Source organism: Neovison vison, chromosome 5, assembly GCF_020171115.1.
Source record: "Neovison vison isolate M4711 chromosome 5, ASM_NN_V1, whole genome shotgun sequence".
Classification (NCBI taxonomy): Eukaryota; Metazoa; Chordata; class Mammalia; order Carnivora; family Mustelidae; genus Neogale; species Neogale vison.
Window position 1 is genome coordinate 1,471,437 of NC_058095.1, and position 21,725 is coordinate 1,493,161.

A 21,725-nucleotide genomic window follows, 5' to 3' on the forward strand; every position below is an offset into this window, starting at 1 on the left:
TGAGGGGCGGGAGATTGCTAGGATACCCCCTTCCCAAATAGCCCACCTTTCTGCCCTCCAGACGGCTTCTGTGCTGTCGCCGCCTTGCTCCGTGTGGCTGGAAACCAGCCCTGGCCGCCGCGGCCACAGGAGCTCTGCCGGAGACGCCCAGCCTCCCGTTCAGGGCCGGTGGGCTCGTGAGGGTGCAGGCTGGGGTCTGCTGTCTCCCCGGAGGGCTCGCTTGTGTTGGCTGCACCGACAGCCGGACGGGGGAGCCACGGGCACCCGGGCCTTGGTGCCTTCTCACCGCGCTCCTGTCTTGCAGGCGGGGCTGGTTTCCCTTCTCCTACACGCGGGTTCTGGACAGCGACGGCAGTGACAGGTTGCACATGAGGTGAGCGTGCTGACCCGGGCTGCTGGCCCTTCGCCCCGGAGAGGCCGCCTCGGGCAGAGGGCGCGTACGTCCGCCAGTGGCTCCCGCTGCGCTCACACGCCTTGGCTGGGCTCTGCTCCCTTCCCTGCCCACAGGCCTGCCCCCACGCCCGGCTTGCTGCGTGTGGAGGCTCCTGGGGGGCTGGGTGCAGGCTGCTTTTGGAGGAAGGGTCAGCAGTTGCTGTGTGGGGAGGGGGCTTCCCTTGCCCCACACGGGGCGCGGGAGCACAGCCCTGCTGTAGCCTCCCGTGGACAGGGCGTGGGGGTGTGAGCTGCCCCAGGAGGGCCGGGGTTGAGGTGGGGTACACGGGCTTTAGGAATTTCTTCCTGCCATTCCTTCAGGCCTTGTTCACGGGCTCAATGAGGCTGCAGCCCCTCGTTAGGGCTTCTAGAAGGGTCCAAGGGAGGCATGGGGAAGGTGGAGGGTCAGACGGGGTCCCAGGGGCCTGGGTTGAAGCAGCTCCTACGCCCCCCACCCCCACAGCCTGCAGCAGGGCAAAAGCAGCAGCACAGGGAACCTCCTGGACAAGGAGGAGCTGGCCCTCCCCCCGCCCGACTACAACGCATCGTCCCGCGCCTTCCCTGCCCAGACAGCCGGCACCTTCAAGCAGAGGCCCTACAGTGTGGCCGTGCCCGCCTTCTCCCAGGTGAGCAGCACAGGGCGACCCCGAAGGGGCCTACGCCGGAAGGGGCTCCTGCAGGCAAGGTGGTCCCTGTGCCCGGCCTTCCTTCTGGCTGGGGCATCAGCGGCCTCCAGGCCCCCCACACCTCAGGGAGACGAGCATCGGTAAGGACTTCGTGTCCAGGAGCCCCCTTCCCGAGCCTGTTGGGCTCCAGCAGTCACGGTTCCGAGTGTGGATGTGAGCAACTGTGTTCGGGGCCTAGGGCGTGGCCAGAACTTTCTAGTATGTCTCGGGGCTCGGGAGGCAGGGCTAGGCACTCATGCCCAGGTCACCCAGGACCTAGTGGCCAGAGGCAGAAGGTCAAGGCCTGGGCGACAGCAAGGGTCCCCAGTAGAGCCCCTGGAGGGCGTGCTGGTGGTTGTGAAGTCTTGGTGGGACCGGGCTGTGGTGTGAGGACGGTGCGGCTCCGTGTGGGAAGCTTCAGAGGCTGTAGGAGCCCAGGACTTCTGGAACGTTTGTCTGCTGTGACCATGTTGGGAGTAGCTTCGCTCTTGCTTCCAGGCTTCAGGCCCTGGAGGCTCCGGGTCAGCCCCCAACCCCCGGAACGGGGGAGAAGAATGGGGGTTTCTCTAAGATGTGGGCCCCAGGGCGACCCCCGAGGTTTGAGCCTGCCTAGGGCTCGGGTGAGCGGTGGTGAAGGTGGGTGAGGTCCAGGGAGGTCCCTGCTCAGCACGGTCCTGAGCAGCCTCGCGCCCCCCCTCCTGTGAGGGGCTCAACCAGCAGGAGTGGGGAGCTGTGTGCGAGGAAGGGAGCAGTTTTCCGGGAGCTTATGGCTGGCCAGAGTGGACGGGAAGGTGGAGTCAATGATACGGTGAGAAGGACCAGCCTGAGGGAGGTGGAGCTAAGGCCCTGGGATAGAACCTTCTAGAGAAGTTGAGGCCAGTGCTGGCACTCCGGGCAGCAGCAGGGCGGTGGCGGGGGCGGCGATCCAGCTTAGGGGAGGCACCTCGGGGGCACAGATCCAGCCCGCCAGGCAGGAGCTGCTCTAGCACCGTCCGGGCCCGGGACACGGCTGCCTGAGCCTAGGCAGGCCTGGCCACCGTGCTGCTCCCGCTGCCCCGCGTCCGGGTTTGGTCGTGGCGCTGGGATGGCTGAGGAGGAGGGTGTCCCCCGCGGCCCCTGGTGGGAGGTGCCCACAGCACCTCCCTCAGCCGCACAGCTGGGGCTGCCGCCGGTGTCTTGGGCTGCTGGGGTGTGTTCTGCCCAGGGGCTGGCCCAGGCTAGCTTCCACGCCCGGCCATCAGCCCCTCCCTGTGAGTGTCACTGGTTCCTGCAGAGGCCCCCTAGGTCGTCCCGGGTCATCCCAGGCTCATGCCGGGTGACCTGCGGGTATGCTCGGGCCCTGTCCGCTCGCCGCGGGACCCGGGTGTGGAGGGGTCAGCGGGGAGTCTGTCTCACGGGTGCCTGTGAGTGTGAGCTCACACCATCCGTGGTCTGCCGCCGGACAGAGGAGGAGATGCCCCCGTGAGTTTGGGCTGTCACTGCTGTGCACGTGGGAGGGGCCTTCCAGGCCCTCGGCTGCAGCCAGCACCGCGTGCGCCCACTGGGTCCGGGGGCAGCGCCCAGCTTCCTCTGGTCCTGTGGACCCCGCTTCGCCCCCAGGACCCCCAACCTGACATGTGTTGCTTCCCCCTCCTCCAGGGTCTAGATGACTACGGAGCACGGGCTGTGAGCAGGTAAGGGCTTTCGCACTAGTCCTTGGGAGCTGCGGGTGGGCAGGGCCAACCCCCTCTCGCAGACCCTCTCAGGACTGCTCCGTGGGCACCTGCCTAGGGACGCGGAGGCCCTGCTCTGGGTTGGGGCAGGTGGGGCCCAGGGGGCTGCTCCTCTCTACCTCTCACTCCTTTGAGTTGCGGGGGTGTCGGGGCAGGAGCCTGCCCTGCCGGGATAGCGCCAGCTGGGTCCGGAGATCCGCCTTCGTGCTCCGACGCCGGGTGGGTGGGAGCGGGCCCCGCACCACTGGAGCCCAGCCTGGTCCCGTGCCTCCTACAGTCACCAGGGCTCCCTGTCCTCCAGGAGCCCTCAGCCCGGTGCGTGCCCTGCTGCTCCTTCCTGGTGGCCTGGCCAGCACGGACGGCTGGGGCTGCTGCTGGACTTGGCCCTTGTCCTGGCTCGGGGGGCATGGGGGGGGGCAGGCAGCTGGCTGACCCCAAGCGGCTGCAGGAGGGGCGTGCGGCCCGCAGCGTCCTGTGCTTTGTTCCGCAGCGGCACGCTGGTGTCCACAGTGTGAGGACGCTGATCACGGGCCGCCGCCGCTCGGGAGAGCCCCCCATCTGTCTGGCCTCCGTCGGTTCTCTCCTCCGCGCCCTCGTCGGTTTGTTCTCGGGTTCTTTTCCTCTCTCACCTGCCCGTCCCGCCTTCCGGTTGGTGACCCCAGACTCTGAGATCCCCCCAGGGTCCATGGTGCTGCCCCATCTCTGCTCCCCGTGTCTACACGCCCCCGGCCCCGTGTGTCCGCCAGGCGGGAGCTGCCGGCCGGGCAGCAGGGGCCCGGCGTCCTCGCCTCTGCTCTGCGGCCGCCGTGCTCAAGACGCGCTGTCCCTTCCTGATGGCTCACTGCGAGCCAGGCCTAAAGTCTGAAGAAAAAGAAAAATATTAAAAAATTTAAAAAAAAAAAAGAAAAAGAAAAAAAGAAAAGAAAAAAAAAAAGAAAAAACAGGAAAAGGACTTTTCTTTCCTGAAAAACTAAAGCCGATCTGCATGGACTCCGGTGTGCACACTGTTACTCCTGCATCCGCCTCCCCCCAGCACACGGACACTGGCCTCGGTGTCCGGGAAGGGGAGGCCCGTCCCAGGGCCGCACGGACACACGGACGGACGGACGGGTGCGTGCCGAGCCGGGGCAGCCTCCTGAGGAAGCTGGCCGCTCCTGTGAGGGAGGCGACGGCCCCGGCCTCCTGCACGTCCTCCGCAGTGTAGAGACCAGAGCACCGGCGGGCGGTGACCCCAGGGCCGTGTGACCTCACGCGGGGCCCGGCGGGGCAGAGGGCAGGGCAGGCGCAGCCCCTCGCGGTCTTTCCAAAGAGCTCCAGAGACCACCTCCCCCTAAGTGTTCTGGAAACTGGTGGACAGCCTCGTGAGGGGATCACGGCCCCCAGGCCGCCCGGGGCTGGCCCTGAGGAGGGCAGCCCCTGCCCCGTCCTCCCTAAACGCTCTCGTCTCTTTGTGTGTCTTGGTGACTTCGAAACAGACGTGCTGGACTCCGCGGCTGCTGGTTTTGCCTCTTCACACCCTGAACCTGGGGAGGAGGGAGCCAGGGCCCAGCCCGCCCGGCCCCTCCCGCCACGGGGCCCCCCGTGAAGCTGTGGATCCCTCTTTGTCTGACGTGCTCTAACGGAGCCCTCCGCCCGCTCTCCTGTGGCCGAGATGGGGCCAGGAGTTTGGGAGAGAAGCAGCTCAAGGCACAGACCGTGTCGTATTTAAGGAGAACGCGAAGCCAGAACGCGGCCCCGTGTACAAAGAGCCTTCCGTGTCGGTGTTCTCGTTTTGCTAAAGACCTCAAATCCAGGGGATTCCATGCTCAACGGATGAATGTAGACACAAAACTGCGACACTTGTGTGAAGACGTAAAGTGCTCAAACTGTTTTCCTGTTTCCTGTTTCCTCTTTTTTTTTATCTGGATTGCGCCCTGTACTGCAGTCGTTGGAATAAAAGTTTTATTTATCGCACTGAGCTGGGTGTGGCGCCTCCTTCCAGGCCCGCGGCGCAGATTTGGGCCTCCACGGCGAGCGGCCTCCGTCCGGGGACCGCGGTGCCCAGCTGGACAGCGCCGTCCCTGTCCCCTCGGGGGGGCTGGGCCGCTTGGGCTGACTGGGGACGCTGGCCACGGGAGGCCCCTTCCTGTTCCTCCCTGCGGCTGCCCCACGGCTGGGCCGCTTGCCCCGGACGGTGTCCCCGCCCCCCACCCCCCACTTCACCCCCTGCAGGGGGGGCTCAGGCCCCTCCCCCCCCCACCCGCCCCAGCTGAGCCCTTTGTCTCCTTACAGCGCGGACGTGGACGTGGCCCGACTCTGAGCCGCCCCTGACTAGAGTTAGTAAGTTGCCCCGGGTTTCCCACGCTGGTCGGACGCCTTCCCAGTGGCTGTGCAGACGCTCTGGCCTCGGCCCTGGCAGGCGCGGACGGGACGGGGCGCGAGGGTCTGCCCAGCCTGCCTCTGCTCTGGGCTCTGGGCTTTCGCTTCTCGGACTGCTCCTTGGGCTCTGGGCTTTCCTCCATCTGTCTGGAAGCTTGTGGGCCTGACCGGCTGCTCCTCCCCACCCCTGCACCCCTGCAGCCCCTCCCTGCACCCCTGGACGTGGTCCTGCCCTGGCCATCTGCCTGGGTCTCTCTCTTGCCTCTGTGGGGCGCTTCGGCCACAATCTGGGTTGGGGGGCAGCGCTGTGATTGGCCAGGAGGCCGGCTTTGGGCTCCTTTGGCCAAGGGTCCGAGGGGACCAGCCCCTGCGGGTGTGGGTCTGAGCCGGGCCTGGCTGGGTCTGGTTGGTGAGTACCGCAGCCCCTCGGGGGCTGGGGAGACCAGGGTCGATCCTGGGGACAGCTCTGTGGCTGGAGCCCACGTGGGTGTGTCAGGCGCACCGGGGCAGGTGGACACGGGGTCTCTGGCGCCTGCTCTGCCGGCTCTCACGTCGCATCCGCCCTGAGAGGCTCCTCGAGGCTGCACCAGGCTTTCTAGACGAGGCCTCCAGCCACCCCACGGGCGGCCCTGGCTGGCCTTCTACAGCCCATCCTCTGACGATCCCTTGCGCTCGGCTCTGGGAAAGCAAGCGCCGTCGGCCAGCGCGGGGGTGCCCAGCATTCTGGGCTCCTGTGCCTGGGACGGGGGCGCTGCTGCCGTATGTCCCCATCCCCGCCCCGTCACCGACAAGTTTCCCCATGAAGCCGGCACCTGCGTCCTCTACCCCCCGGAGCATCCCGACGGTGTGGTCCTCCCCAGGGGCAGCGACTGCCCCAGCAGGGCCCGGACTCGCTCTCATTGTCTCTGAGCTGCAGCATGAGCGACTTCTGGAAAGTTCTGGAGACAAATGCTCCTGACATGTGGGGACGGGGTGGAAAGGCCTTCTTTGCCTCCAGATCCCTCCTCTTCCCAGAGGCCTTCAGAGGCTGAGCCTCCTGCCCCCGCGCCCCTGCAGCCCCCGTCACTCTGGAGGCCGGTCCGGCCTCTGCCTGCGCCCTCGTCTCCAGCGTAGGGCAGCCCCCCCGGGGGGGCGCTGTGGGCGTCCAGCCTGCGCCACCAGCTGCCTTCCTCACCGCAGAGCAGGCCTGGCCCCGAGATCGGAGGGTCCCCAGCTGGGGGGGTTGTCAGAAGCCCCTGGGGTGGTTGAGGTCCCCAGGCCCACTCTGCCAAGCCGTGCCCACCCCCCGAGGTGTGGTCCTGGGGCACGCAGAACAACGTGGGCTCGACCCCAGGAGGGCCACTTGTGCCTCCGAGAAGAACGTTCCAGAGAAAGTGGAAATCTGCTGCTCTCCGAGTCACAGAAGGATGGAAACCGCACCCTGAAACCACTCAGCGGTCCGATGACCCATCTGCCTCGCTCGCACATAGCGGACTCAGGACAGTTATAGGCCGTCCTCTGAATCTGTGGCCAGAGATGGGAAGGTCCTGGGCTGTGGCGCTCGGCCCCCTTCAGGCTGTAGGGTTTGCAGGCAGGAGCCCCGTGGCACCCTGAACAGCGGCCCTGGGAAACCGGTACTGGATCCGCCCCCCAGGGAGGGGTCCCCGCTCGGGCGTTAGCCATGCCGGGGACCGCGGGCCTGCTCTGCTGGGTGTCCACCGGCTCCCCGTCCCATGCTGCGGCGCTCTCACGGGGCTGGGGGGTGTTGCAGCCGTGCCGCGGGAGGAGCCCCTGACGTGGAGCAGACCCTGCAGTCCAGGCCTGCAGCGCTCACGGGGTTCCTGTCCCCTGCCCTTTGCCGGCAGGACACGAGCCACTTTGTGTCTTGGTGGTTTGTGGCGGAGCGTGGCCGGCAGTGCTGCCGGAGGAGGCCTCCGCCCGGGGCTGCTCCCAGCAGGGAGTTGTGTCTGCGCCACCAGAGACTCTGCAGGGGGCCTGGGGCTGAATTTGTCCTGTCGAGTGGGGCCGCTGTTGACCCGCCTGCCCTCAGGTGGCTCCGGAGCCCGCGCGTCCCCAGGAGGTGGTGGGCCCCCAGAGGGTCGCGCCTTCCCCCGGTGCTGGGGGCGGGCGCGTCCAGCTGCGGCGTCCGGCCAGGCTCGGGCCGGGGCTGCAGAGGGGAGGCCTGGGGCATGTCCGGCCCCGGCCCGTTTCCTCAGGTCCCGCAGCACGGACAATACTGTGCTCCGCAGCCACACGGTTTTGGGGAAGGAGATTAGAAAAGTGGGGTCGGGGCCAGACGCCCTCTCTGGCCCTGCTGCTCACAGGACAGCCCCCACTGCGAGGCTGCTTGGCCGCCCACCCTTTCTGCTGAGGAGTCCGGTGTGCCCAGGGCAGGAGGACACTGTGTGCTGCCCGAACCCACTGGGCCGCTCCGCTCGGGCTCCGCTCGGCACCGGAGCCGTCCTCCTTCTCGGCCGCGGGGCCTGTGCTCCTCCGCTGCTCGGTCCCCAACTCCAAATGAACAAACCTGCCCCCATTCTAGCCCCCCAAGACGCCCTGCCTTGACCCCTGTGGGGACAGCTAAGGACCTGCCACCAGACCTTCCACCAGAACCAGAGTCTAGTCAGGGTGACGGTCAAGGCGTGGGCCACCCTCTGCCATCTGTCCTGCGGCAGATGTCCCCGGCCACAGCAGCTGTGCCCCGGGGAGCCCTGAGGCAGCCGCTGCCCCTGAACGTGAGAGCTGGAGCTCGTCGGCACGTGTCGCCGGAGAGAGGACTGGCGTGTGCGGAGGGGCCGAGCCGGCGTGCGGGGCTGGAGGCAGCCTTGAGCCCGGGGGGTCGTGGTCCTCGGAGCCTGAAGATGCGCACGAGCCGCGCCCACGCGGGACTCCAGACCGTCTGCGTGCACGTGTGGAAGCCGTGCTCCAATGAGTTGGCTCCTTCCCCCAGTTGATCCTTCTAAAAATTCAGTCCGAAGCATCTCGGCATTTTAGAAAACCCAGGGAGGCACCCCAACCCCCATGTGCTCTCATGGGCACTGGACAGAGCGCCCGCCCGCCCAGCTCCTGCGGACCCTGCCCAGCTGTGACACCCCAGGTAATGGCTCGAGAGCCGAGCACTTGGCCAGGAGTGCGTCCTGTCCGTGCCGAGCCCTCCGTGTCCCACGTTCCATCTGTGCTGTCACCCCTGGGGCTGCCTGACGACCCCAGCTGCCGTCCCGTGCTGACTCTGCTCAGGCAGGTGCGTCCTGTGTGCCTGGCAGGGACCCCAAGAAGAGGCTTCCGTGAGGCTTGCGTGTGGCCTCCGCTGTGCTCATTCGTCCCATCTCAACCTCTTGTCTGGCCGGTCCATCTGTCCGTCCGCTGTGGCCTCAGGCCCATCGGGGTGGGGTGATGGGGGCTGAGCCCCGCGGATCCCAGTGTGCGTACACCCCATGTGTGTTGTGTTGGCGTGGGGTGGCCCGAGGCCTCGTGTCTGCACCCAGCCACTCTCGGGGACGCCGGGATGCATGGGCCGGGTCCTTGGGAGCTGCTGAGATGTCTGTGTGTGTCGATGGCGTGTCTACAGCTGGGCCCCTACTGCTCTGGGGCAGCGGGGCGGCTCACCGAAGCTGGGCACAGGCCCGCCCAGGACCGCCTCCAGTTCCAGAGGGAGAACCAGCTCCCAGCCCAGCGGCGCTGCCCAGATGCCCACCCGCCCTGCCCAGGGAGCTCTGGCCCTGCGCACCGCGCCCTGCCCTGCCCTGCCTGTCCCTGCGGGCTGCGTCGCCGCCCAGCTCCGGGCTGAGGCCGAGCCATCCGCTCGGCCGAGGACCCTGGGGCAGCCCAGGCGACACGGTGCATCTCCCATGCTGAAACCTCTCTTCTCTTCTCTCTTCAGGAATCCCTTCGCCAGCGTCCAGCTGAAGCCGACAGTGACCAATGACAGGTCTGCCCCCCTCCTCAGCTGACGGCCAAGTCCCATGCTGCCCGCTGGGCACCCCCCTTGTCCCCAAACACAACCCCTTTTCTAACAGTCTGTGTGGCCCCTGTTTAGAGAGTTTTCTCCTCCTTCCATGCCCTTCACCTGCCTGGCTCTGCCCCCACCTCAGTCTGGCCCGGGCAGGACCCCAGCCCTTTCTTCGGAGTCGTGGCCGAGTAGCCTCACGGCTGGGAGCTGCCCCCAGGCGGTGCGGCCGGCCTCTTAGGCAGGGCCCCCGGCTATGCGTGTCGTGGTCCCCCCCCAGGGGCAGGGAAGGGTGTCGAGTCGGCCTGCAGCCGGAAGGGGGCTCAGCTCCCACACCGCGCGTAGCCCCCAAGCGTCTGATCAATAAAGAGTCTGTGCCCCACTGTGCCCGCTTGTGCTCTGTGGGCCCGAGGGGGCGGGAGGCCTGGGGCGGAGGCAGGGGAGACCCCGCCACCTTCCTCTGGAAGATGAAGCTATGAGGTGCTCCCGACTGGAGCTCTGCTGAGCCTCCCCACTCCCACTAGCATTCTGGGGGGCCACTGTGCCCCAGCCAAGCCACAACCCCCCCCTCCAGAACTGGCTACTGGGCCCCCTGCTCTCCTCCGTGTCCCCGGAGTAAATGGTGGGTGCCTCTGGAGGGGGTGAGGGGGACACCCACCCCAGCCACTTCCACAGTGTCTGTGGCTGAAGCACCCTGGTGACCAACAGTCACCAACATGGGCGCCAGCAGCGCCCATCTGGGGAAACACTCCGGGCAGCCGTCCCCCTCCTGCCAGGCTCCTGAAGGATGGGGTCTGCAGTCTGACCGGAGCCCGTGCACGGCCCAGGAGGAGAAGCAAAAGGGGAGCACAGGCAGGGCAGGTGGGTACACAGGGCCCTGGCCTCATAGGAGCTGGAGATGGGCCCGGTGAGGTCTCGGGGCAGATGTTTGGGGCGGAGATGCACAGAAGCCCAAACTCCTCAAAGACCCTCTTGCCTGCCGCTCGCCCCACCCCTGCTTCCGTGCTTGGGAAAGGGGAGGGGCGAGAACGTCCCAAGGAGGTCCGCAGGTCCCCTCACAGGAGAGAGGGCTGCGGCAGTTGGTGCCTTCTTAAGTCACCGTCCCCCTCCACCAAGGTGTGCCAGGGCAGCTGGCGAGGGGAGGGGGTGGCCACACACACACACACACACACACACACCACACACACACACGCGCGCGTGCGCGCGCTCAGTGGTCAGGAGGGACTGCTGTGCCCTGGGCAGGGCCAGCAGCTGGGCCCACCCCTCACCCCACCAGGCCCCCTCCTCCCCAGGGCTTTATGTGCAAACCACAAAAGAAACACACAGTGAGCATGAAAGCTTTTTCTTAGCTTGATTTCTTTTAAAAAACAAACAAAAAAGGAACAAGAGAATCATTGCACCAGCATCCTAAGCCTCCAAACTAATAAAAACCAAAAAACACAAACCCAAAACAGATCCCCCACCCACACCCCCAAAACAACAATAAACTTTACGTCTCTTTGGCAACAATAACTTAAAGTCATCCAGACGACAGCAGTTACAAAAATATTCCCTGGGCTGCCCTGCCCCCGCTTCCCTCCCGGTTCCACCCCTTCCCGCGTCCCCATCCCTGCAGGCAGGAGCCCCTGACACTGGGGGGTGCAGCCCCCCACTTTCCTTTTGGCGCTGCTGCCCTGCAGAGGGGAGCTGGGCATGCCAGCCTGCCGCAGGCACCTTTAGAACAGGTGTGGGCAGCAGCCACCCCCTCCAGGCAGCCCACCTTGACCCACCCGCCTGCGCTCCAGCCGTGGACTCTGATGGGAGCTGGCCCAGGCTGCGTGGGGAGAGAGAGGTGATGGGTCTGAGTCGCTGAAGGGAAAGACAGCCAGACTTTGAGGTACGGGGCACGACACACAAGCCCAGGGTCCTCTTGCACAGAGCAAACCCAGAACCGGGCAAAGGGGGCAGAGAAGGGCCACCCCAGCAGGGATGGGCTCATTCCCTGGGCTGGGTAAGGACAATCTCCTGTAACCATGGGAACTGGTGGGCAGGGCATGCAAGGCCCCCCAGCCAAGAGCAGGTCCCCCGGCCTCAGAAGCCAAGCAGCCCATGAGCAGGGGCAGGGTGGAGGGGGAGGCTGCAGGGGAAGGAGCTGCTCAGACCTGAGGCTGAAGGGCATCCCCAGCAGCTAGGGACAAACCCAAGTGTCCAGGACAAATCCTGCCCCTGCCTGGGGCAGCACGGGATCGGTGCACAGGGCTGCTCCACCATCCAGGGCCAGGGAGGCCTCCTGTCCTGCCCTGCTCCTCCAGGGTGCTGTGTGGGGCACCAAGGCCAAGGTCCCCGCTGCCAGTCACCATCCTCGCTGCTTCCGGGAGCAGGACGGGAGGGGCTCCAAGAGGGCCCGCCTGGGCCTCACGCCTCTTTACAGCTGCCCCCAGCTCTTGCTACAGGCCCTGGCAAACGCGAGGTACCACGTGAGTGTTTGGGGACCGAGATTCCTGAGACTGCCCTGCCCCAGGACTGCCACCTGACCTCCATCCTCAGCCAAGGGGCCAAACGACCAGCTGGGGCTACAGCCCTCGGGCCGTTCACTGCAGCCGGCCTGCCTAGCTGTCTCGTGGGAGCCACACCCATTTCTCTTCCCCGGCATCACCAGGCCCAGGCCTGCCCTCGGGCCCAACAGAGCCCAGCAAATGCCTTCTGGGTCCTCCTTTCACAGGTGGGGAAACAGAGACCCAAACAGGGCGGGCTGGTCACAGTCACGAACAAGCCTCCTGGCGGCCACTGAGGGTGTGCTGTGAGCCGGCCCTCCCGCCTGGCAGGGCACAAGGGGCTGAGTCTGCTGGGGGACAGCAGTGTCCTGCTGTGGCTGGGCGTCCAGAGCAGCCTTGCCGGGATGCAGGACGGCACGCGGGTCAGGAAGGAGGGGGAGGGGGCAGCCTGGCGGGCCGCACTGGTCTGAAGCTGGGGTGGGGGTGGAGCAGGGAGGGAGGTGCGAGCTGGGCACCTCCGGGCAAGCGCGACCGCATCGGAGATGCGGGCGGTGGACGAGCCCCACCCGCGGGAGCCGGGCAGGCTCCGGTGGCGGAGGCCGCTGCGGGTTTCAGGGCGCTTAGGTCTGGCAGAGAGCAGAGTGGGGGGGGGCACTCCGTGTCCAGCCTGGTGCCTCCAGAGGAGGGAGAAGAGGGCATCGAAGGGCCAGGGCCCAGACAGGTGCGGGACCAGCAGCTGGCGGGGAACAGGGCGCCCCTCCGTGCCTCAGTTTACCCACCTGAAAACCGCGCGTGTCCAGAGATGAGAAACAAGGAGCGCGGAGCCTCGGCTCCGAGCAGGGGCCCTCCCGGCCGCCCCCTCCACTGCCCCCCTCGGGGTCGCTCCCACCGGCCCCGCTGCAGCCTCACCTCCCACGGACCCGGCGTCCGAGTCCGACACGTGCGTGATGGAGAAGCGGGACGCGGGCGCCGGCGACACGGTGAAGCGCGAGAAGGGGCCGGACGCGGCCGGCTTGGGGGGCGCGGCGGGGGCGGGCAGGGCGGCGTCGGGGCCCGGCGTCTGCGGGAAGCCGTCGTCCCACGCCAGCCCGCGGCCTGCGAGCCGGAGGCGGTCACTCGCGTCGCGGACGTCACGGCCCCCCGGGCCGGGCCCCCCGCCGCCGCCGCCCCCGCCGCCGCCGCCGCCGCCGCCCGCCCTGACGTCACACCCGCCGACAGGCCCGCCCGATAGGCCCCGCCCCGTGACGTCAAGACCCACAAGCCCCGCCTCCGCCTCACCGTCCTCCGCCGCAGGGGTCGCCGCCGAGCCGTCGGGGGAGCGGTCCGCCCGCCGAGGCTGGGCGTGCGCGCCGGGGGTGCGGGGTCCGCCCGCCAGGAAGGCGGGGGGCGGCTCCTTGGCGTCAGGGAGGGGCTCCCCGAGCTCCCGGGTGGGGCTCTCCTGGAGGGTCAGAGCGGCGCGTGGCCCGGTCAGATGGGCCCGCGGCGGCTCCCGCGGCTCCCCACGCCCCCGGGGGGCCCACCCCCGCGCGCGGAGCCCGGCGCGGCCGCCCACCTGGTCGAAGAGGTAGACGGTGACGTCGTCGAAGAAGGACACGGCTTTCTTCTTGCGCTCCAGGTCCTCGCAGAAGGCCTCGGACAGCAGGCTGGGCATCTTGAGCAGGCCACGCAGGTTGCGCGCGCTCTGGCTCTCGGCCACCACCACGGGCACCGGCGGCGCCTCCTCCTCGCTCTCCTCGCTGGGCTCCTGGACGCTGTAGCAGCGCAGCTCCTCATCAGACTCGTCGCTGTCCTCACTGTCCTCCTCCTCCTCCTCCGACCGGCCCTCGGGGGCTGCGGGCAGTCCCGGCAAAGCCAGGCAGAGGGGGGTTCTGGGGGTGCTGGGGCCCCCTGTCCGTTCTTGCTGGGCGGGCCCGGACAGCAGCACTGCGGCCTCCTGGAGGTCAGGGCCATGGCTCTCTGAGCTCAGTGGCACTGGGGTCAGCAGGAAAACCTCGGAGCGCTCCGGGCTGGGCCCTGCAGGCCCTCCTGCAGGGCCTTGGGGCCAAGGAGGCTCCAGTCTGGGGCTCTCCGGGCAGGTGCTGCTGGGCTCTGGAGAAGGGTCCTCTGGCAGCGGCAGTAGCAGCGGTGGCACGCCCATGGGGCCTGTGCCCTGTGCCCCCTGGGGCAACCCAGACTCAGGGGAGGGCTGTGCGGACGGCAGCCCAGGGCTCTCCAGGTCCAGCTCTAGCCTCGAGGCCAAGGCACCTCCTCCCTTCTCCTGGGGGCCCGAGGTGGACTCAGGCTCTGTATCGAGGTCCGAAAAGTAGGCTGAGTCACGGTAGGGGTTCTTCTCGCTGAGGCCTCCAAGGGAGGTAGAGAGCTGCGTCTCGGGCCTGGGGCCCTCACCCTCGGAGACCAGCTCCCCAAAGACCTCGGGCTCGCACGGTTCATGTGCTTCCTTGAGCACAAACTCAGGGGACTCGTAGTTCTCCGTGTCGTAGCCACTGTCCAGGGCCCGGGGCTGCCCACCAGGAGTGCCAATAACGGAGGGGCTGAAGACCTCGAGGCCGCCACCATCACTGGCAGAAGAGGGGATATCTAGGGAGTCCACAGAGTCGGGGGTCCCCACCTGCTTCTGCAGGGAGCGGAAGGCCGGCATCACATCCAGCTTCTCTGTGGGCGGGCCGTCACTGGACGCATCTGTGAAGATGCCAGAAGTGGCCTCTGTCACGTCCTCGTCCTCGTCCTCGCTGACTGTCGCCTCCAGCTCCGGGGAACCAGGGCAGCTGTCCAGGCTCGGGGCTACCTCGGGGGCAGTCTCCCAGCTGCCAGCGGGCATGGGCAAGGCAGGCAGGCTGGCGAGGGCACCAGCCTCCTCAGCAGGAAGCAGGGCTCCCTCCGGGGATGGGGCAGGGAGAGATGGTAGGGGTCTCTGAGGTCTGGCAGAGCCCTCAGCCTCCTCAGCAAGCCTGGGCTCTGTCTGGGGGTGGTCACCCCCGCTTATGGCCGCCTGTGTTTCGGAGGACGGCAGCAGACAAGTGACAGGCGGCAGGCTCCCAGCAGGACGCAGATGACGGAGGCCAAGGCAGCGGCTGAGCTCCTGGCCAGAGGAGACCCCCTGTAGCCCAAGGAGAGGCTCTATGGTGTCCTCCAGGGCCAGGGGACGGCCCAGCTCAGGGACGGCCTGTCCTGTGTGCTCTGTGCTGGGACAGCAGCCCATGCACCCACCCACGTACCCCGTGTCCCAGGAACCTGGCACTCGGCTGCCACTGTTGTTGTTGGCAGACACGTTGGAACTCCAGTGTCTATGCTGGGCAGCCCTGCACGCCTCGGCCTCCCCCACCACCTCCCCACCGGGGGATGGCTGGGCCCTGGAGCTCCCCGAGGGGGACGTGCCCAGTGGGTCCTCCAAGAAGGGTGGGCAGAAGGCAGCTGCGCCCCAGTCACTGTCCTCCTCCCTGGGCTCTGCCAGCATGAGGGTCCCCGGGGAGGGCGAGCCCAGAGAGCAGGGCGGGTCCCGGGCGTGGCTCCCGTGCAAGGAGTAGTCACAGTGGCCCCAGGACCCCGCGGGGGACGGCACAGGGCCCAACAGCGGCTCCATGGCCAACGAGGCAGCTGCGCTGCCCTCCGAGTCGTTTTCCTGGTCACCGCCATCGGGGAGCAGGCCCACAGCATGGGGGCTGGGGGTGCAGCCGGCGCAGTCAGGATCGTGGCCGGTGGCGGGTGTGGGCTCCTCCAGCCGGATGAAGTACTCGCTGCCCACCGAGGGGCTGTGCGCGCTGAGCACGGGCACCACGCCGGGGGGCGCGCCATCGGGGGCGCAGAGCTCCTGCAGGCGCGCGGTGCGGCTGGGGCTTGCTGCGCCCCCGGGCGGCAGGAAGGCCTCGGCACCGCGGCCCGCCTCCCACTTGTACTCGAAGTTGAGGCCGCGGCTCGTCTCCGTCACCGTCAGCACGTCGTCCCCGTCCGCCTGGAAGCCGTCGCCCGCGAACTGCTCCAGCAGCGGGAAGGACGAGGCGGCCGCCAGCTCGCCCGCACCCCCCAGGGCCAGGCCGGCCAGCCCGGGGCCCGTGCCGCCCCCGCCCGGCCGCAGCGAGCGCCAGCGCCGCTCAAACTCCTCCTCCGCCTCTGTGGCGCCCTTGGCGCAGAGGTAGGACAGCAGCAGGTGCACCTCCTCGGCCGTGGGCCGCTGCTCAGGCTGCAGCCAACAGAACTGCATCACCTCGTACCTGCCAGGAGGGAGGCCCAGGGCTCAGGCCTCGCCCACCAGGACCTGCCCCCGCCCCCAGACAGGAACCCCGGCCCCCGCAGGGATGAGCAGATCTGCCCTCCGCAGGAAGGTCTGGGGGCCTCTCCTTCTACTCAGACTCTCTTAAGGACAGGGAAGGGAACCTCCAACTTAACTGCAGGAGACCCCAAATCTTCCAAGGTGGGCTCCGAGGTCTGGGAGCCCACAGTGGGCGGAGGAGCCTTTCCCTTAGCCCATCTCCACCCAGGCGGCAGGCGAGTTTGTGTTTTGGGTAAAGAGACCACCAGTTGTGGACGCGGGGCAGGGGAGGGGAGCCAGCGTTGGCTGAGAAGCCAGGCAGTCTGACTCGGAGCACCCCCTCAGTCTTGCCCTTCCTGCCGGGGACACTACACCCCGCCTGGCCTCACAGGCCCTCACCAGCGGTCAGACAGTGTGAGCTGCAGCTGGGGCTTGGGGAGTTTCAGCTGCTGCTCCCGGACGGCGTAGGCCAGCACCTGCCGGTCGGAGTGGTGGGGGTAGGGCTGCGCGCCCAGCTCGAAGAGCTCCCAGATGCTCACGCCCAGGGACCTGCGGAGGGGGTGGCCATCAGGGGCTGGCGTGGCTGCACAGACCTCAGAGGCTCAGCCACCACAGGGCCGCTCCTGTAATCACACGAGCACCCTGGGACAGCCCTCCCAAAGGACAGCAACTTCCTTCAGTAGACTGGCAGGACACGCCACCCAGCCGGGGCCAAATCTGTGCCCAGGTCATTTAGAGAAATAAAAGCCACCAGGCCTTTCCACAGACCCCAGACCCTTCATCGGTGCACGTACTCATTCCCCAGCCACGGTGAAGGCCAGACACCACAGCCAGGGTACGAACTACCGTGTGGAGAAGCTCCCAGTCCTAGGGGACTGGTGGAGCCAAGGCCTTGAGGCTGGGGCGGGGGGTGGTGGTGGTGGTGAGGGAATAAGCAGGGCTGCTGGAGCATGCAGGACCAGAAGAAGGCCCTTAGGTTCCTTCCAGCATGTGACACCCAGCTCCCTGGCACCCCAGGCTGTCCCGGGAGCCAGGGAGCATGAGGAACAGAGCCAATAGGGCAACAGAGAGAACCCCCGTCAGCATGCAGCAGGGTGGGCCGGTGGGCAAAGTGAGGGGACGGGGTGGCAGTGGACTGTGGGTAGAGGCCTCGGGCATGCTCAGGAAGGAGGGGGGTCCGCGGATCCAGGCTCTGAGAGCTCCCTGGAGCAGAAGGAGGAGACCAGACAGGCTTGGGGAGCTGGGGGGCAGAGGGGTGGGGAGAAGACCCTGGTCAGGGACAGAGACCACCATGGCAGAGCCTCCAGCGGCCAAGTAATGGGTCTGAATGGCTTCTCCGTGTGCTGCTTGGTTCCCAGGATGGGGACCCCCTCCAGACCAGTCACGGGAGCGCTCCCGCCCCCTGCGCGGAGAGCAGGTGCCACGCTGGGTCCCATGTCTCCGCCAGGGAGCCTGTTCCACTCCCAACAGGCTTTCCAACCTGAGCGTGTGCTCGGGCCCTGGCGACTTTGGATGTCAGGGGATCCCGGGGGGAGGGCAAGACCAGGGGCCACTGGCACTGCACAGCTGCAGGTGGCCCCAGCAGCCCCATGACCTGCCCTGGGGTCAGAAGCGACCACCTCCCGCAGAGCGAGGAGACTGGGTGGAGAAGCATGTCGTTGCACGTGTAAGGCCGGTGGGACTCGGTCGCCTGCTGCCTGGCGGGCCTGAGAGCCCTGTGTCCTCGTGGGACAAGCACCAGCTCGTGGCCTGGCAAGGCCTGTGGGCGTCTCCTTCCGTTGCCGCCCGGGCCCCGCCCCTCGTCGCCCGGGCCCGCCCCCACGCCGCCCGGGCCCCGCCCCCCGCCGCCGCACCCCCACCCCCGCTCACCACACGTTGCTGGCCTTGGTCTGGTCCACCACCAGCAGGTTGCAGTGCACCTCGTCCACAAGCTCGGGTGCGATCCAGCGCAGCGGCACCCACAGCTGGTCGGCGGTCACGAAGTAGTCCTCCTGTGGGCACAGGGGACAGGGCTGCCACGGGGAGCCGGGCGGCTGGCCCTGACCCCCAGCATGGCCCCGCCCTCTTACCCTGTATTTGCCGTGGGACAGGCCGTAGTCGCCGATTTTCACGGTCAGGTCGGCCGCCAGCAGGCAGTTCCTCAGGGCCAGGTCGCTGGAGGGCGGGAGGGTGGGGGTCAGTGGCAGGGCCAGGCCGGGGACATCCGGGGCACGGAGGAGCCGGACCGCTTGTCCCCGAGGACATTGTCGCAAGTGGGAGTGGGGGGGAGAGGGCATCTGAGCAGCAGCCCCAAGCCCGTGGCCCCAAGCCTGCGGCCCTCACGGGGCACCAGGCGCACTGGAGAGCCCGCATGGACGGGGCCTCAAATGTTACAAGGTAGACGAGGAAAACGAGGCCCAGAAAAGGCTGGGGCATGCCACGGGGCCCTCAGTGAAGGCACGGCCCGGCCACTGCTGGACCCCCCTGCTGACCCCAGCTCTCGCCCCCGGCTTCTTTCTCGCCGGCCGACTGAGCCACCCTCCAGACGGAGCCAGTCAGGGATACTGCCTCATCTTTCTTCCCGCCCACGACCCCCTCACCCTCCCCCGTGGGGATCCTGAGATCCCAAGTCTCCCGGGGGATCCTGACCCTGCCCGGCTCACACAGGGTGGGGGGCCCCCTCCCGGCCCAGGGCAGGGTAGGGCGGGGAGTGACCGCACCACGGCCGGCCAGTGGCTGGCCTCGGGCTGCGGGCTGCAGGGGTGTCTGGGGGCCCAGGGCGCTCCGGCAAACGTGGGTCAGCACACACCCACCAGGGGCTGCAGGTGGGCCTGCGCTCGGGGCAGGGCGGGCCCAGCGGGCAGGTCGGGAGGCTGGCAGCTGCCATCTTCAACAAAATCTCTGATGCTGGAGTCACACGTGTCATCACTCAGCACCAGGATATTGTTGGGGAGGACGGCCCGTGCGGCGCCCGGGGCTGGCGGGGCCCCTGCTCCATCGCCGCTTCGTCCGGCATGTCCCCCTACGCGGGGCACCCTGCTCCCTCCTTCCGATTCCAGGGCCAAGGCGGAAGCAGGACAGAACCAACCCTCCCCCCAGGAGCCTCCGGAACACAGGGACACAGAGGCAAGCAGGGCCCAGCGTGGGGCTGCCAGGTGGCTCTGGCCGCCCCGGGAACAGAGAATGAGCCCTGGGCCCTGCTATGAGCTTGCCCAGGCCAGCCCGACGTCCTGCAGAAGCAGGTGTCCACCGCACCCCACACCCCCATCTGTCTTTTATTCCAGAAGACGCCTCTGCAGCTCCCTTAAAGGCCAGATGAAGAGGAACCGAGCCAAGCCCTCACGTAAGGCTCCAGGCAGGAAGCTGGCACCCCTCTGCGCAGGGGCCGCAGCGGCAGAGAGCCAGCAGCCCCGCCCCGCCTCACCTGTGCACGTAGTTGTGGCGATGCAGGTGCAGGACCCCGGAGGCCAGCTCGCAGGCCATGCGCTGCAGGGTGAGGGGGTCAGGCGCCAGGGACTCCGCCACCCGGCAGCTACGCAGATAGCCCTTGAGGTCTCCCTGCCAAGAGGGGCGACAGCGTCACCCGCGTGCGGAGCAGGGGCCCTGCGAGCCTGCCACCCAGCCCCTCCCTCCCCACAGAGGACCCCCTAACAGCCCAGGGAGCCACCGCCGAGACTGCCCCGCAGCAGCCGGCCGTCAGTGGGAAAACCCCACGGACAGTGGACACTTTCCCTGTGGTCCCCACAGACCCCGTCCTGGGTGCAGACCACCGGGCCCACGTGCCTGCCCCCTCACTGCTCACAAGCATCAGACAAGCCCTGTGACGCCCAGCCAGGAGGGAGCACGGGGCAGGTGACTAGAGGGACAGCTGGAGAGTCCCCGACCGGCGGGACACCGCCCACTGCCTGGCTCCAGGAGGGGCCTGGCCATGTTGGGGAAGCCCCAGGAGGTCACAGCTTCTAGCCGGAGTCCAGACACTGGGCGGTGCGGCCCTGCAGGCCTCAGGGTGCCGGTCGGCCAAGGGCAGCTCCAAGCAGGTCTGGAGCTGGGAAGGGTGGGGGAGGGGACCCCAGGGGCATCTCACAAGGGACATCCCAGCCACGGGAGACCAAGGACGTGGTGGCAGGCGGCTCACAGGAGAGCGTCTTGACTCCGCCAGACAGGTGGCCGGGCGGCCCCAGCGTGCAGTGGGGTCCCAGACACAGCGGCCACCTGCCCCCATGATGTGGGATCGCCCGCTCCCCGCGGGCTGCCTCTGGGAGGATGGCGCCCAGGGCCCCTGCCCCCGGCTCAGCCAATCTGCCCCTGTGGGAGGGTGAGCCCCTCCTGCGCGCCCCACACGGAAGGACGGAAGGACGGACGGAGGGGCGCTGGCAGAGCGGGGCGCGGCCACTCACCATGGGGCAGAACTCCATCACCAGCAGGTAGGGCGTCACCTCCGCGCACTGTGCCAGGCACTGGAGCAGGTTACTGTGCTGCAGGGCCCTGCGGGAGCCAACAGGCTGCCCCCCTGACTCGAACTCAGGGCAGGAGGGGGCGGGCGGGCGGGGAGGGGGGCTGGCTCTGCAGGGGTGGGGGAGGAGCAGGGACAGCACAGAGCTTGCCTTTGTCCCCAGGGCCCCGTGCCCCGCGGCCCCCCTCCCGCCCCCTCCCAGCAGGAGCCCGGCCCGGGGCCCCACCTGTAGGGCTGGGCCTCCTCCAGGAACTGCATCTGCTCCTGGACACTGGCGCTCGCCTTCAGCTCCTTCACCACCACCGGGGCGCTGCCGACGCCCGCGTTCACCTCCCCCAGGAACACCTGCGGGGCTGCGCGTCACCACGGCCCCCCCAGGCAGAGCCACGGCCCCCCCAGGCAGAGCCTCCGGTCCCTGCTCCTCCTCGCGCCCCCCACCCCGAACTTGTCTGCAGGAGGGTCCTGGGCCCCTGCCGGGGACCCTCTCTGCCGAATGTGGTCACCCCAGCTCCTCCCCAAGGTCTCTGCAGGTCTGCCGCGAGGAAGAGGGGACCCCCAGCGGGGCATGAGGGAGGAGCCAGGACCACGACACGGCCCCCCAACCTGGCGTTCTCAGGGGCGCCTCCCAGCACCTGATACCAGGACCTGCACAGAAGGGACGCCCCAGGAAGGGGACCAGCAAGAAAGGGGACCCCAGGGCTGGGGCAGCTCCCACGAGAAGCAGGTCTCCACCCTGCCCCTCTGACTGCCAGTGCCCTCCCCTCCGACCCCTGCCCGGGGCCAGCAGCTCACCTTCCCGAACCAGCCGTGGCCCACCTCCTCCAGGTATAAGAGACTGTGCCGGCCCAGGTCTGTGGACTTGAGCAGCTGTACTGTAACGGGACGGGGCGCTCAGGAACCCCAGCTCAGGCTGTCGCTGCCCCCAGCTGCCCTTCCCGGCTGTCCACTCAGCTGTGCTGGGGAGCTGCCCTGCACCCTCCAGAGCGGGGCCACGCCTGGGGACTACCGTCAGGAGCAAGGTGCCTGCTGCCCCAGGGAGCCGTGGACCTGCAAGCCACATGCAGGCATCTTTCTGGGAGGGTCCGGGAAGGCTGGTCCCCGAAGTACAGGGACACGCCAGGCTGAAGACAGCGGGGCCCGGGGCCAGGAGCAGTGCACAGGCAAGGCCAGGCGGGCAGTATGGCTGAGGCCAAGCCCATGGAGGGGAGGGCACCAGAGCAGCCCGTCCCCTCACCCCTGCCGCAGGCTGGCATTCCAGCACCAGGAGCACCAAAGGCCCCTTTGTCGGACGCTGCTTGGCACAGCCCCGCACGGAGCACACTGGGCCCATTCTCCTGCCGCCCGGGCTGGGTGAGGTCAGTAGGGAAGAAGGGTCAGTGAGGGCCCCGGAGGAAGGGCCAGGGCTGCCGAGCCCACTCATGCCCCCCATGCCCCAGGGATTCCCTGAATTCTGCTCCCACGCCAACCGCCCTGAGGGCTCA

At 68.1% G+C, this 21,725-nt stretch overlaps 2 protein-coding genes across 7 annotated transcripts in view; one reads left to right on the forward strand and one right to left on the reverse strand.

The window, feature by feature from the left end:
- The window catches only part of BAIAP2 (BAR/IMD domain containing adaptor protein 2), a 63,256-nt gene extending 53,779 nt beyond the window's left edge, over positions 1 to 9,477 (forward strand). For 2 of the 6 annotated variants that reach the window (XM_044247237.1, XM_044247241.1), the window contains exons 11-14: positions 305 to 373; positions 896 to 1,058; positions 2,736 to 2,770; positions 9,027 to 9,477. In XM_044247237.1, the coding sequence (XP_044103172.1) occupies positions 305 to 373; positions 896 to 1,058; positions 2,736 to 2,770; positions 9,027 to 9,096 (337 nt within the window). In that variant the 3' untranslated portion in view covers positions 9,097 to 9,477. Of the gene's footprint in view, positions 1 to 304; positions 374 to 895; positions 1,059 to 2,735; positions 2,771 to 3,299; positions 4,763 to 5,080; positions 5,129 to 9,026 lie in introns of those variants that run through there. The other 4 variants (XM_044247240.1, XM_044247242.1, XM_044247238.1 and 1 more) reach the window with 3 other exon arrangements.
- Positions 9,478 to 10,429: 952 nt separating this feature from the next.
- Positions 10,430 to 21,725, reverse strand: part of AATK (apoptosis associated tyrosine kinase) — a 31,587-nt gene continuing 20,291 nt past the window's right edge. The window contains exons 4-14 of the mRNA XM_044247243.1: positions 21,037 to 21,116; positions 20,471 to 20,589; positions 20,189 to 20,276; positions 19,216 to 19,349; positions 17,882 to 17,966; positions 17,682 to 17,803; positions 16,212 to 16,361; positions 13,119 to 15,774; positions 12,845 to 13,004; positions 12,476 to 12,661; positions 10,430 to 11,527 (exon numbers count right to left, since the gene is read on the reverse strand). Coding sequence (XP_044103178.1) covers positions 11,487 to 11,527; positions 12,476 to 12,661; positions 12,845 to 13,004; positions 13,119 to 15,774; positions 16,212 to 16,361; positions 17,682 to 17,803; positions 17,882 to 17,966; positions 19,216 to 19,349; positions 20,189 to 20,276; positions 20,471 to 20,589; positions 21,037 to 21,116 — 3,821 coding nt within the window. The 3' untranslated portion in view covers positions 10,430 to 11,486. The remainder of the gene's footprint in view (positions 11,528 to 12,475; positions 12,662 to 12,844; positions 13,005 to 13,118; positions 15,775 to 16,211; positions 16,362 to 17,681; positions 17,804 to 17,881; positions 17,967 to 19,215; positions 19,350 to 20,188; positions 20,277 to 20,470; positions 20,590 to 21,036; positions 21,117 to 21,725) is intronic.